At 34.6% G+C, this 14,084-nt stretch overlaps 1 protein-coding gene across 24 annotated transcripts in view; it reads right to left on the reverse strand.

Moving 5' to 3' along the window:
- LOC106874579 (single-stranded DNA-binding protein 3) overlaps positions 1-14,084 on the reverse strand; it is a 186,456-nt gene that overhangs the window by 96,519 nt on the left and 75,853 nt on the right. For all 24 annotated transcript variants that reach the window (XM_089356844.1, XM_089356841.1, XM_089356830.1 and 21 more), the window contains one exon: positions 7,025-7,060. In XM_089356844.1, the coding sequence (XP_089212970.1) occupies positions 7,025-7,060 (36 nt within the window). The remainder of the gene's footprint in view (positions 1-7,024; positions 7,061-14,084) is intronic.

Genomic DNA, 14,084 nt, shown 5'->3' on the forward strand with positions numbered 1-14,084 from the left:
ATTAAAAAAACAATCCAGAAACGTGTAGATCTAACGCGCTTCCATTACAGAGTTATTTCAAATTGTGTTTTCACTGTAAAGTTCATTTCCGTTTTGCCACCTGAGAAAAGAGAAATCTCATTAATGACAGCTAGTTAAATACCTTAATTAAATCTAATACCTGCACAACTGTAAAAATAGTTGGCAAACAATTATTTAGTGTGTCTTACACAATATTTTTTCTTTTATCTTCTGCTTAATGAAGGAATCACAACATTAATTGACTGGGAAACTCGAAGTTTATTACTTTCCATTGGTCTTGTTTAAAAAAACACCATCAAATATTGAATGGGAATAAGACACATTCATTACCATCATCGTTATTTATTAACATCATTATCATTTTTTTTTAATATTTATTCTTATTATTGCTATTATTATCAAGGTGATAATGATGGTTGTGATTAGATTACTTATAAAAACAGCTTTTCATTTAGTTATTATTGATATCATTACTACCAGCAGCATCACTCTCAGAATGACAATGAGTTAATGAGCCATCAGAGTATTTACACAAAATGTTGCAAAGAACCTAGTCCAAGCTAAATGGTCAAAGAAGTAAAAAAAAAAAAAAAAAAAAAATTAATGGAAATCATAAACCTTAACTAAATGACGAGCAGGAACAGCCATTTTAAATGGAAGGTGCTAAATGCAGCACTATAGTAATGAGTAAACTGTTAGTAACCAATTGATTATTAATTACCAGATAACAACTGTTAGGAATAAAAAGAAATTCCTCAAGCGATTTGTAAAGAGCCTTGCAACAGATGATCAGAGTTGGATAGTCAAAATGTTATATTCAGATCATTGTTGATTGTGGGGAGCAGAGTCAAGTGTGAGTGTGTGAGCCTGAGTGTGAGTGTTGATTAGCTCCAGATCAGCCCTGATCCAGTTGATGCTATGATTGTATGGTTTTAGGGAGATTTAGCTACTATTTCTAGCAGTTTGAACAGCCACCCATAATGAGGCTCGCTAATTGGTGCATGTGAGTGAGGTGAATGTATATTTAGTTTATAGCTCAACATAACTGAATCAACAATGATTTGGCAATGAGATTCGGGTTGCAGGACTACTACACACCTCATGGTCATGACTTCACGTCATAGAGCTATGTTGTTGTACTTCTGAGCAAGCTGATTACTCAGTTTAAATTACTCTGATTAAAAAGAAAAAAACCTTATTCCTTATCTGATAGTGGCTGGTATGGGTGGAGTGCACATCAGAGTATTCAGTTTATTTGATCCAACAATAAATTAATCATCCTATACGTGAAAATATGGAAAATAGATATAAAACAACAGATAAGTGAAACTCCTTATTGCACAGTTCAGCACCAGGTCAGTCTGGGATGACAAATACCATCTTATTCCAAAGCATAGTATTAAGTCATCCCATAAATAATGCAGTTTTTTTTTTCAATTGCATGAACTAAAGGTGGGGGTAAACTACCAGCATCAACTTGTTATAAAAGTAGGTAGTAATTTTACCATGATCTTTTAGTCCATGTTTTGAAGAAGTGCAGTTCGATTTTAATAGTTATTTTTTCAAAGCTATAATGGAAGTGTCAAAGGAGCATATTCAGCATATTTTGCTTTATGAGTTCAATAAAGGCAACAACACAATGGAAAGCGCGAGGAATATCAATGCAGTACATGGGGATCGGACAATAAGACCCAATGTCAATGGTGGTTCCAGAAATTCCAAGCTGGAAACTACAGACTAGAAGACAAGCCTCGTCCTGAAAGATCTGTAGAGTTCAATGAGGACGTCCTGCAAACCTTTGTGGAACAAAATCCCATCGTAACTGTTGAGGAACTAACAGAGAAGCTTGGATTTGGTCATTCAACCATTCATCAACACCTTCGTGCCTTTGGGGAAAGTCAGCAAATTGGGTCAACAGGTTCCTCATAAACTTTCCAAGTCTAATCACATGCAGAGAGTGAACGTGTGCTCTTCTTTGCTGTCACATCTCATGAATGTGACCTTTTTTGGACTGAATAGTGACTGGTGATGACAAATGGGTTCTCTATAAAAACGTCAACCACCAAAGACAGTGAGTAGGGAAAGAAGAAACATGGCACCTCAGGCTAAAGAAGATCTTCACCGACGTAAGATGTTATCTGTTCGGTAGGATATGTATGAAAGGTTTAGTCCACTTAGAACTTTTAAACCCAAACCAAACGATAACAAAGGAGATCAACTGTGAGCAGCTTGAGCAATTTAAGTCAGTGCTAGAAGAAAAATGACCATCTTTGGTTTCAAGACGAAAGGTGTTCTTCCATCAGGATAATGCTCGGCCACATACAGTGAGGATGACATTCCAAAGGCTGGAGCAGTTTGAATAGGAAACGATGCCTCACTCACCATATTTGCCAGACATTGCCCCACCTGATTATCCACAGTCTTCAAAATCATTTGGACAGAAAAACTATGAATTCTGTAGATGAGGTCAGAACAGCACTGGAGGAGTATTTTTCGTCACGGACAAGTGAATTTTGGAAGAAGGGCCATGCAAGTCTACCAAACAGATGGAAGAGCATTATAGGAAATGAAGGAGAGTATATTTTAGATGAATAAAGAAATTTGCTTATCTTAATTTTGAAAAATAAAAAAAACTATAAAAATACTGCTCTATTTATGGGATGACTCAATATATTTAGGACTGTACAAGCTATTGTACCCTTTCTTTTTTTAAGATGACAGTGCATGATCAAAGTGAAGATTTTGGTTGTTGTTTCTAGCAGGTCAAGCAGTCAAATAAAGGATCCTGCATTAAATGAAACACATTTAAATTCTTTAAAATATCTATTTATAAGCAATGCTTCCAACCAAGATGCAACGAAAATGTCCATGGGATCTATGCAAACTGAAGTAAAATTAAACCAAGACAAATTAATTTCTGAAACAATACTTGAAAAATTGAGTGATATATAATCATAAACCAGAAACCAAGATATCATATACCCTTCTCTTTTCCAATGACATTATACTTACACTTCCAGAAGTTTATACCAAAATTGGTACAGTAAAACTAATTATAATTTGGTATAAAGGAACATAGCAGTTCTATTATTGTCATTAGTCGTTTCCTATTACTCAACATTACCTGATCAACAAAGAAGAAGAAAAAAAGGAAAGAAAAAAAAACAACAGAATGTGCACAGGTAACTTTTCTGAACTGTTTGAGAATGAAATAAAGAACTCAGCACTAGATTTTCAAGATCTTTCTAAACCAAGTGATGCTGCAATTAGTAGTCAATATTCAGTTTGAACTGTTATAGATTAGTTTTGGGAGGGAAAATATGGACAGTGTAGGGAATTCCTGGTGGATATAGGTGTGAGGAAGAAGGATTGAGGAAAAAAAATCATTAGTACAATACAAATTAGGAGTGGTTTAGGGTTAGGTGAGTATGTTGGAGGGATGCTAATATAGACTTTTGTATAAAGCTACTTCTCTTTTTACGAGTTCTTAAATGTAATTTGTTGTGTAATCCCCAAGTCAGCCTTGACCCGTCTAAAATGTGGTTGTGTGGTAAGCAGCTTGCTTCCCAACCACATGGTTCTGGGTTCAGTCCCACTGTATGGTATCTTAGACAAGAGTCTTCTACTCTAGCCTTTGACCAACCAAAGCCTAGTGAGTAGATTAGGTAGACGGAAACTGGGGGTCGATTCATTTGACTAAAAATTCTTCAAGGCAGTGCCCCAGCATGGCCACAACCTAATGACCGAAACAAGTAAAAGTTAAAAGACAAATGTACCCACTCATATAAGTGACAAACATTATAAGTGAAGAGTATATTTACTGGTCTATATAAATTGAACAGCTGGTCACAGAGTACTTAACTTTAAAAAGAAAAACTAGGCTATATGTGGACACACTGATGTCAACACAGACTGTTCAGTCTAACATTGTAAGGAGTGATATGAGTGTTAGCTGATACTTTTTTTTGTCAATAAAGTAATAAGATTAAACTGCTATGATATACTCAAAAGAGTGGCAGGTGGGGTTGAGGGATGGTTTCACCAAATTAATGTTTCCTTTATCTCAGGACAATAGCTTAACTCTTTAGCAATTAAACCAGCCATATCCAACCAACAAATTTTCTAGCTACTTTGTCCTTAATCTGGCCAGATCTAGCTTCTCACACCTACCTAACAGTGTCATTGTAAAAATAAACAATCACATCAGTGAAATCTCAAAGTCACAAAATAATGCATGATTAATTGAAATCAATCTGAGTATATAAGTATTAGGTTTGACAGAGTAATACACCATAAAGTTTAATTCTTAACGTGGTATAAGGAACTCTTTATTAAAGAACAGCTGATAAAACTCAACATTCTCACATCAGTTCAAGCTAGAGAACATTAATTAATTATGCCAGGCAGCTAGAAGCAACACCGATAGTGGACTTCTATAACATCTTAAACTATATCCACCACTTAAACAGACAATCTACATGAATTTCCTCAGTAAATCTCTGACTGGTTCTATCTACTAAGATGTGGTCTTGCAAGGTCACAGCTATCAATCGATATAATTTAATATATTGCTTTTCATTTCCATGGTTCCACGCCTGCACATTGACAACTATGGATTTGTCCTTCTGTTTTACAAGCAATATCCAGAAAAACAAACTGAAAACACCAACTAATCTCTGTGAAAAATATTAACTACAATACCACAAGATAACCACAATTATAGTTAGCTCTTTACAGTCACAGGAACTATTAATAGTTTAACATTTAGTAATCAACAATGTTAATTTTAGTGTTAACTTCGAAAGTTGTTGTTTAGCAACAGCTTGATTCTGATTGAACAGAGACCCATGATTAAAGGTGTTACACAGGTAACAATCCTGTCATCTTTAAGAGTATCTAGGTCAACATTCACGCAATGTGTTGTTTCCTTACTGTGAAAATAGTCAGGTGTGAGTTAGAAGATTTGGCTACTATTTCTGGTTGTTTGAAAAACTAGTCTCTCTGTAACTTAACACTAAAAGCAATAGCAACTAACAAATATGTATAACTATAATTAACACACACAGTTAATACAACAGTAAGTGAAACAACAAATATGTTTTGTAAAGGGCATCTGATCTTATGTCTGACATCATGAAATTAATGCTTCAATGAACTGGAATTACAAATCTTTATCAAATTTAAATCATCTTTTCCTACTCTTCCACCACAACCACCATCATAAACAAACACTACCCTTTTCTGAACTGCTTTAATATATTGCTTTTCATTATTGTCACAATGTTTCAACATAACTATATTCCATGTTCCAACAGGTCCCAACTTAAGAATGAAAATAAGAAATTGAAGAAATACTTGGAAGAAATGTTTACTGTTTATCAATTTGCCCAAATCTGCTGTCTATAACACTACAATCAGTGCTAATAGGCCCAAGCCACTACTAGCCCTCGCTTCTTTCGAAGCCAATCTTTCCTCCATGAAACTAGTTATTAAACTGCTACAACAAACCACAATAAGAATTAGTGTATCCTGTAATTAGCCTCAGAACCTCATGTCTAGCCTCACCTTTTGTAAAAAAAAAAAAAAAAAGTTATGTTTTTCATATACTTAGTGTCAGGAATTCAGAGATGAGGGCATCTTTAAAATGAAAAATGTCCTAAATCCTTATCTAAACAGCTAAATGTTTATATAATGCCTTGTAGTGTGTTCAAGTGACCTAGGTTCAGATTATGTCAGTGTAACCCAAGCACTAGAGAGAAGCAGAGCAGACAGAAAGTAGTTTTAGACTGACTACAGTAGAAACCTTAATCTTCGACTTCCACAGAATCTGGCCACAGACAGTAATATATATATATATATATATATATATATATATATATATATATATATATATATATATATATGAAGTGATTAGAGATTTACTGATAGCAGAATATAGCGGTTAAAACTAGTTCAAACCAGATGACTGGTAGGGTGATGTCACTGCTATATAATGTATGTAAATACAACACACTTTATAGACAATACAGGGAAATGGAGAAAAAAGTCAAGCAAAACTTTAATTTTATTTTATATTATTTTTTCTATTTCTTTGCTAAACTAACAACAATGATAATAATAACAACAACAACAATTAATCACCAAAATGACAGTGGCAAATACAGCCTATGGCCACAGTTTTACTAATTATCCTCCCTCCAGTATATAGTAGATCTTTTCATCCTATTTTGGGTAATCTTATTTCAAAGAACTTCCCACCATCCAAATTCAACATTCTAAGGACATACAAAATGGAAAGATAGATAATAGAGGATGGTGATAAACAGGAAAACCATACTGAGATAGATATACAAAAAGATAGGAAGGAAAAAGACAGACAGACAGACAGACAAGGTCCTTCGTGTAACAGAAAATTACAGTTGTAAAAAAGTTGCTGGGATTAGAATCTAGATGGGAGAGGAGCCATGATGGGTCAAAGTTCAACACTGGTATTGTGCTGCATCTGAGACAAAAGGCATTTAACTCTCAACAGTATTACATACATACCTACATACAGGTACACTCTGTACTTCTAAGTACAATGGAGTATTAGTGATGAAGTACAGTGGGAGCTGGTGAAAAGACCTTAGTAACTGACTGTTTAGTTAGTAGCCAGCAGTGGGTGGTAAGTTCACATTCTCCCATGGATAAACCTGCAATAGACTGGTATCATGTGCAAGAGAGATATCTCTCAGTAGAACAGCACAGCATCTTCAAAAACTGAGATAAACTTCCTGTAACATTGGTAAATAAATGAAAGGAGAGAAAGATAATGTTGTAGGTTCATAATCCAATAGAAGTAGCTCATTTTGTTTTTATTTTCTGTAAACTATTCATATAATTTTTGCAAGCTGCAAACATTGAGAGAATCCCAAGATGAGAAACAGGAAGAAAACTATAGAACAAGTAACAAGAATGGTAAGACAACATTTGTTTAAAAGACCATAGTAAACTTTATACTTACATATGCTATACCATTTACACCTGAATTTACAAAACCCTGAAAGGAGGAAAAAAAAAGAGAACTCAATCAATAAGATTAAAACATAATTCACCAAAAATGTAATAATAATAACAGTTAACAATAATAATAATTTCTAACACATGCACAAGGCTTCAAATTAGGGGGGAAAGCAATTAGTTACATCAACTGCAGTATTTAACTGGTACTATATTTTATTGACCCCTCCAGAAAGATGAAAGGTAAGGTTGATCTCAGCAGGATTCAAACTCATTATATAAAGAGCCAGAACAAATACCACAAGGCATTTTGTCCAATGCTCTAATGATTTTGACTTTCAAATTTAGTGATAATTGGGGGGGGGGGGTTATGGACAAAAGGCAATATATACTATCATCATAGTTAAAAGAAAAGTTTAAAGTTTCCTGGTTTTTATGGTGTATATATTCTCCACCTGGACAGGATGCTGGTCCGTTGCAGGATTATTCGTTTTTGCTAGCTGAGTGGACTGGAGCAATATTGTTTTCTACTCTAGGCACAAGGCCCAAAATTTTTTTTTTTTGCCCAGTCAATTAGATTGGCCCCAGTACACAACTGGTAGTTAATTTATCAACCCTGAAAGGATGAAAGGCAAAGTTGACCTCAGCAGAATTTGAACTCAGAATGTAAAAACAGATGAAATACTGCTAACGCCCGGCATGCTAACGTTTCTGCTAGCTCACTGCCTTGGACTGGAGCAACATTAAATGAAATGTTCTGCTCAAGAACAGAATGTGTCACCCGGTCCAGGAATAACTTCAAAAGAAATGGCCACGTTTATCAGCTTTAGCTTTCACCCTCTCATGACCAAGCAATATATAATCACTATTATGGTTATTGTTCTTACAACTCTCTAATCAGCAAAGAATACAACTATGGCCAATTCAGCAGAGATACCCTTCTTATAGTTTATACAATGGCTATGGTTTTGCATAGTCACAACCACCTGGCTGTAACTAGTGAAAGAGTGATGGTAGAAATGTTTTCAGTGTCCTCAAAGTAATCATTTAAGAATTGCAGTTTAAGAAGTTTACTTCACAACTACATGGTTTGCAACTAGACCCCACTGTATACTACTTTGTGAACATATTGTGTGTATATGTGTTTCTCTTTATGCATCTTTGCATTGATAACCACTTGAACAGCAATGATAACCCCATAAACAGAAAGTCCAGTAGTTCAATGGTTCAGAGTGTAAAGACATGAAATATAGCAGCCTGGGGATCCATCCAGAGAATGATACATCAAGAAACCTTGACCAACCCTTGTCAGCATGGAAAACAAAAAGACATAAAAACGATGATCATGGTAATGATGATGATACAAGGAACACATGGAAGATTTTTTTGTTAGCTTGAGATTAATCATATTGTTTACAATTAATCCTTAGTAACATAACTGAAATATTTTCAATCTCCATTTTCATTCTTGTCTCACATCTTAATGTTTCTAATGCAAGACTTGACATCTAAAACAACTTCTCTCACAATCAAAACAAACTATTAATTATCAAGATCAATAATCAATATAAGGTTTTTTTATGTATGTACATTTATTAATATTTACATATAAACATAATGCACGCATACATTAAATCATATACAAAACACATATATTCATTCACACTGTGTGTGTGCACGCACATGAGTGTGGGAGAGGGGAGAGAGAGAATGATGTAATTAAAGAAATTTAATTTCTGTGTGCATTTCCTTCCAATTTTACAGAACATGTACACAAACAAATCTGACACAACAAATTTGCCCTGAAAAAGAAGCCTAGGGACGAAACACAGTAACAAATCCTACTTATTGCCATAGTAGAAGTGTTCCTGCTAAACATTCAAATTTGTGTGCATGTGCATCATACAAACACAGATATACATACACCTACGCAAGATAGCAGAGGCTTGTGCACTCACACTTATATAAACATACATACACAAGGACACTGTACTAAAAAATAAATTGTAATACAGTGTGAAAATTGACAGTATCTTAAGTAGCAATTTGGGGTTTTTGTGTTGACAGAACAGCATGTGCGCGCACACACTGGTTAAGACATAGTTGCATATATTTATAGACAATCATACTGCAACATACACACTCAGCAGCAATATAAAGAAATGTTTCATTGTACTTGTTCTTCATTCAAAAAAAAAAAAGATACATTTCAACCACTGATAAAGAACTACAAGGTAATTGACCAATGTGAGATATATGAAACAGACCACATATGGCCAAACAGACCAACTTGGAGGTAAATCTTATAATCTTTAATTTTGATTCATCTTGTCTCTGAGTTGAAATGATTAGCTGATCAAAGGAATACTTTTGCATTTGTTCATGTGAGAGAAAAAAACAGAAATCCCTGAATACACAAGCTAAATAGACTTTATTCTATCAGATAATGGAATAAACAGTGGTCATGAATATATGCAACCATTCCATAATGAAGAATGTACTATGTAAGCATCATAGTAAAAGGGACCCAGAGTTAAAAGACCATCTGAAGAAGAAACTGTTTTGAAGCCGAAAGATCCCTTGGTTAAAAAAACGTAGATGTTGACACATGCTGAAGAGGAGAAAGAGACCCTATAATATAGAAGACAACTGAGTTTCTACGAGACAATCTATGCAGTACACAAGAGTTATAAAAACTAAGAGATGGGTCTGAAAAGAAGGGAAGGTAGAGTGCAAGGAATGATATGAAGGGGCTAGAAGCGAATTTAGATGTCAGGTATACTTAACAAAGAGAGAAATGGAAAAGGATTTGATAAGGATTCTGCGCCAGGAGGCTTACAGATGTTGAATGTCCTGGATTGCAAAGCAATGAGCCAGTGTAAATCAGGGAGTTCTAAGTAGGAAAGTGATTATAGTGATACCCTCACCCTCTGTGGTGTGAAGAGAGAAGCATAAAAATGTTACTGCAAGAGGTTGCGAAGTGTGGAGAATATGTGACAAAGGGAAGAATCTCAAGTACGAAGACCCAACAGAGTGACCAGCTACCAAAACTGACAAATAGGCATTAAGTATATGAAACCAGGGAAAGTAGCCAGACCATTAGAGTCATTGTGATGCTTGAAATATACAGAAAAGTAGGTTAGTATAGGAGGGGGTCATTCCCAGTGACTATCATAGCAGTATAATTATGAACTGCAACCTGAGAAAAGGAGATACCCTAGAAAGGAATTATTACAGAGATATCAAACTAATCATGAAAGTAACACAAAGAATCGTAGTAAAACAAATTAGGAAGAAAATTACTGCAGATGAGACGCATTTGGGTTTGTACCAAAATGGTGAACCACTGATGCTCTTTTTCTTGTGACACAACTTGAAAAGTTCTTCAAAACAGGCAAATTATTACACTAGCATTCACCGAGTTGAAGAAGACTTATGAGAATACTTTGCTTTGTAGACTTTGTAAACCGAGGTGGAAATGACTGGCTTGTGAGAATCATTTACACAGTTGCTGTCAACAAAACGAAAAGTGGCAATGAACTCAGTGAGAAATTTGTGTGAAGATAGGCGCCTATCAGGAATCAGTCCCCAGCCAACTCTCTTTTACTCTACTTTTCCAGACCATACTGGCTACCCTGCCTATATCCTGGTTCTCACAGCTGAAACTTGAGCAGAAATTCTAATTGTGGAAGCAAAACCTAGAATCTAAACATTTAAAAGTAAACCTAGTAAAGACAGAAGTTTTAGCTAGCAGGAAAACAAGACTAACTGCTATCTGATAAGTGACCATGCTCAACATGAAAACAGGGAATAGGTAGTAATTCTATGTAATAGACCCAAAATAAACTATAGGTGCACAAGGTGCATGGAATTACTAGCAGGCTAAGTAAAAAGGATTTTGTGCATAGCAGATGCACAGGAGTAGTTAGCAGTTAAATCAGCTATGAAATAAATTCTTTCAAATATTGAGAGAACTTTTTAGAAATAGTTGATAGCTTCCATTACTTAGGTAAATTAATAGGCAATAGAGGTGGGTGTTCAGAAGCCATTGTAGAGAGAATAAGAATATAGTGGACAAAGTTTAAATCAATACTTTTTCTGCTAGCAAGAAGATTCACTTTCTCTTTCTGTGTGAAGACCATACTGTCCAAAACTTGCATATGAAGTGCCATGTTGTATGGTAGAGAAACATAAGCATTAAAAACAGAGAACATAAAGCTGGAAAACAAAAATGGGACAAGAATGTTCCTCTGGATGTATAATGTTAGTGTGCAAGAATGACTGAGCAGAAAAAAACTGAAGAGAAACTAGATATGTGCAAGAGAGGAGATTGGATTGGTAATAACACTTGAAGAAAGAAGAGCAAATAAATCCAAGTGAAAGACCAAGAAAGATACAAGAAGTGGTGTAAACTGATCTCAGGAAACTGGAAATGATGACAAGTGATGAGACCGTGTCCTGAAGTAGACCTGTCTGATCTAAGCAAGCATGGGGGGGGGGACACTTGAAATGATGATGACACATATAAATATACTGCATTTGATGGCTTATAAGATGCATCTTTTTTACCCAAAATGGCTTTAAAAATCCCCCTAGCGTCCAATGCACTCAATGTAGGCTCAAAACAGTATGTATGTTTACAAAACGTGTGCTGCCATCTATTGGTGAACAAATGCCAACGGTATGTTTATATCAAATGTGCATGCAATAAATTGCTTATAATTACTAAGTAATAACAAAGCTATACAGGTAAGTGGAGGAATTAAAACATTATTTTAGTGGTAATTTATCTTACAAAAGTATAGCCTAGGCTAGGGTGCATCCTGTGTACGTGTGCATCTTATAGGGGCCATCAAATATGGTAATCTCTTTTATTAGGTTTCATTCATTGGACTACAATATATCGGGGTACCATCAAACCCAATACTCAATCTAATATTTATTTAAATATTTTTTTAAAAATCAAATAGCTAAGTTTTAATGTTTGTCAAAAAACAATACAACTCCATACACCATGTTCACTGATATACAAAAATTCCAGTATGTGTATGTATGTATGTAAATGAATTCTTAGAGAACTAAGCATGTTTTCAAATATTTGAAATGCAATGTATACCCTAACCCTTTAGCATTCAGAGTATTCTGTCAAATGTAATGTTTATTTATTTATTCACATTGTTTTGAATTAATCATGCATCATCTTGCAGCTTTGAGATTTTCATGATACGATTGCTTCTTTTTAGAAACACGCTGGTTTGAGCATAAAACAGGGAGATATGGCCGGTTTGAATGCTAAAGGGTTAAATATAATTTACCCCCTCAATGTGAAAAATAAATTAAGTAGTTGTACCAACTCCTGGCTTTCTATTTCTCTGTGGACACAAAAGAAAGAGATCAATATAAATTTTAGCTTTGTGAGACATTCAAAGTAAGTCAGTGTTTATTCAAAGATATATCTTATATTTCAAATTACCCAAAAACTGCTGTGTAGAGCACCATTGATTAGTTTTAAATCAACAGTGAATGCAATTAGTTATGCAAATTAGACAAACCAGTTTAGTTCTGACTGAGTTTGTAAACACTATAAATAGCTGTAAGCAAATAATTTCTGTGGACAGAAGATGGGTATTCTTTCACTAATGAAGGTCTAACAAGTACATATAGTACACATATCTGTGTACTTGTTAGACCTTCATCAGCAAAAGAGTCTCTCTATGTATCTAACCTAGTTAGCTATACAAAGAGATAAAAATACTATGGCATATTGTTTCTGTAAACAAAGCATGAGGCTAAATCCATTATTTATTGAAAAAAGGTATCCCTTAATTTTCAAACTTTCCAATAAATGTTATGTATGTAGTACACCATTAATAATTGATAAATCGTTGCCAATACAAGCATTGTTATGCAAATTAGAAAAATCAGTTCAGGTTGAGCATATTATAAATAGCTATAGGCTAATAATTATTTTGTGGATGGGAGATGGATATTTGGTTTTCAGATGAATGTTTATAAGGCTAGAAACTAACAAGACTGATTGCTTTTATGTCCACAAAGTTAAAAACAAAGTTTGCAATGTTATAATTTTTTATCAAGTTGCATCTTTATTAAAAAAAGGTACACTTTAAATCACACAATTTTCACTTTACACACAAATGCACACTGATGGGCTTCTGCAGAATTTCAACCAACCAACTTTAACTTACGACATATTGTGCACATGTGTGTTGTGTGTGCATTTGTGTATAATGGGTATATATTGATGTAAATACTTTGCTATCTCTAAAGTGTTGGTACTCAGCTGAACTTGGCCATTCAATAAAATGACTACCAAACATAGTACTTGACTAAAATCTCTAACATGGTCACCACCCTAAAACTGACTCTAATAAAATATATTAATGACATCATGGTTTCTAAATTTAAGTACAAAGCCAGCAATTTCGAAGCAAGATGTTTTATCAATTACACTGACCCTATTATTTCACTAATACTTTATTTCATCAAACCCCCATAAAGATTAAAGGCCAAAGTGACCTCAGCAGAATTTGAACTCAAAACACTAAGAGCCAAAACAAATGCCACAAGGCAGTTTTTTTTCTGACACTCTGCAATGAAATAACATATAAAAAAAACTGGGTCAGATAGCTGTGGTGGTAGTGGTGTGTCAGCACTGAAGACTGTTTTCAAGGTGTGTTTCTTGAGGAAGTTAGCTATGATGAAATTACTTCTGTTCAAGCTATATTTCACAAAAGAAGCTAAGCTCACACTACAGTTTAACAACACTCATTAGTTTTAGAGTACTGCCTCTGCTCGCAATGACACACCACGTCTGTGGTACCTATTTATTGGATCGACTAAAGTCATTTGTCCTAGACTAGACTATATAATGCTGGTAACAAGATATACAAACCACTGCAATTTTGGTGACCACACATGCGTGCACGCTCATGCATGTTCCTAATAACACTTCTTCACAGACAGAAAAACAAAATGCAGAAGAAAAAAATACCTATGTCCTTCATTTATCTTAAATGTTACTAGAGAAAAGGTAAACTATATTT

The sequence above is a fragment of the Octopus bimaculoides genome, chromosome 8 (genome assembly GCF_046866305.1).
Source record: "Octopus bimaculoides isolate indiv1 chromosome 8, ASM4686630v1, whole genome shotgun sequence".
Lineage (NCBI taxonomy): Eukaryota > Metazoa > Mollusca > Cephalopoda > Octopoda > Octopodidae > Octopus > Octopus bimaculoides.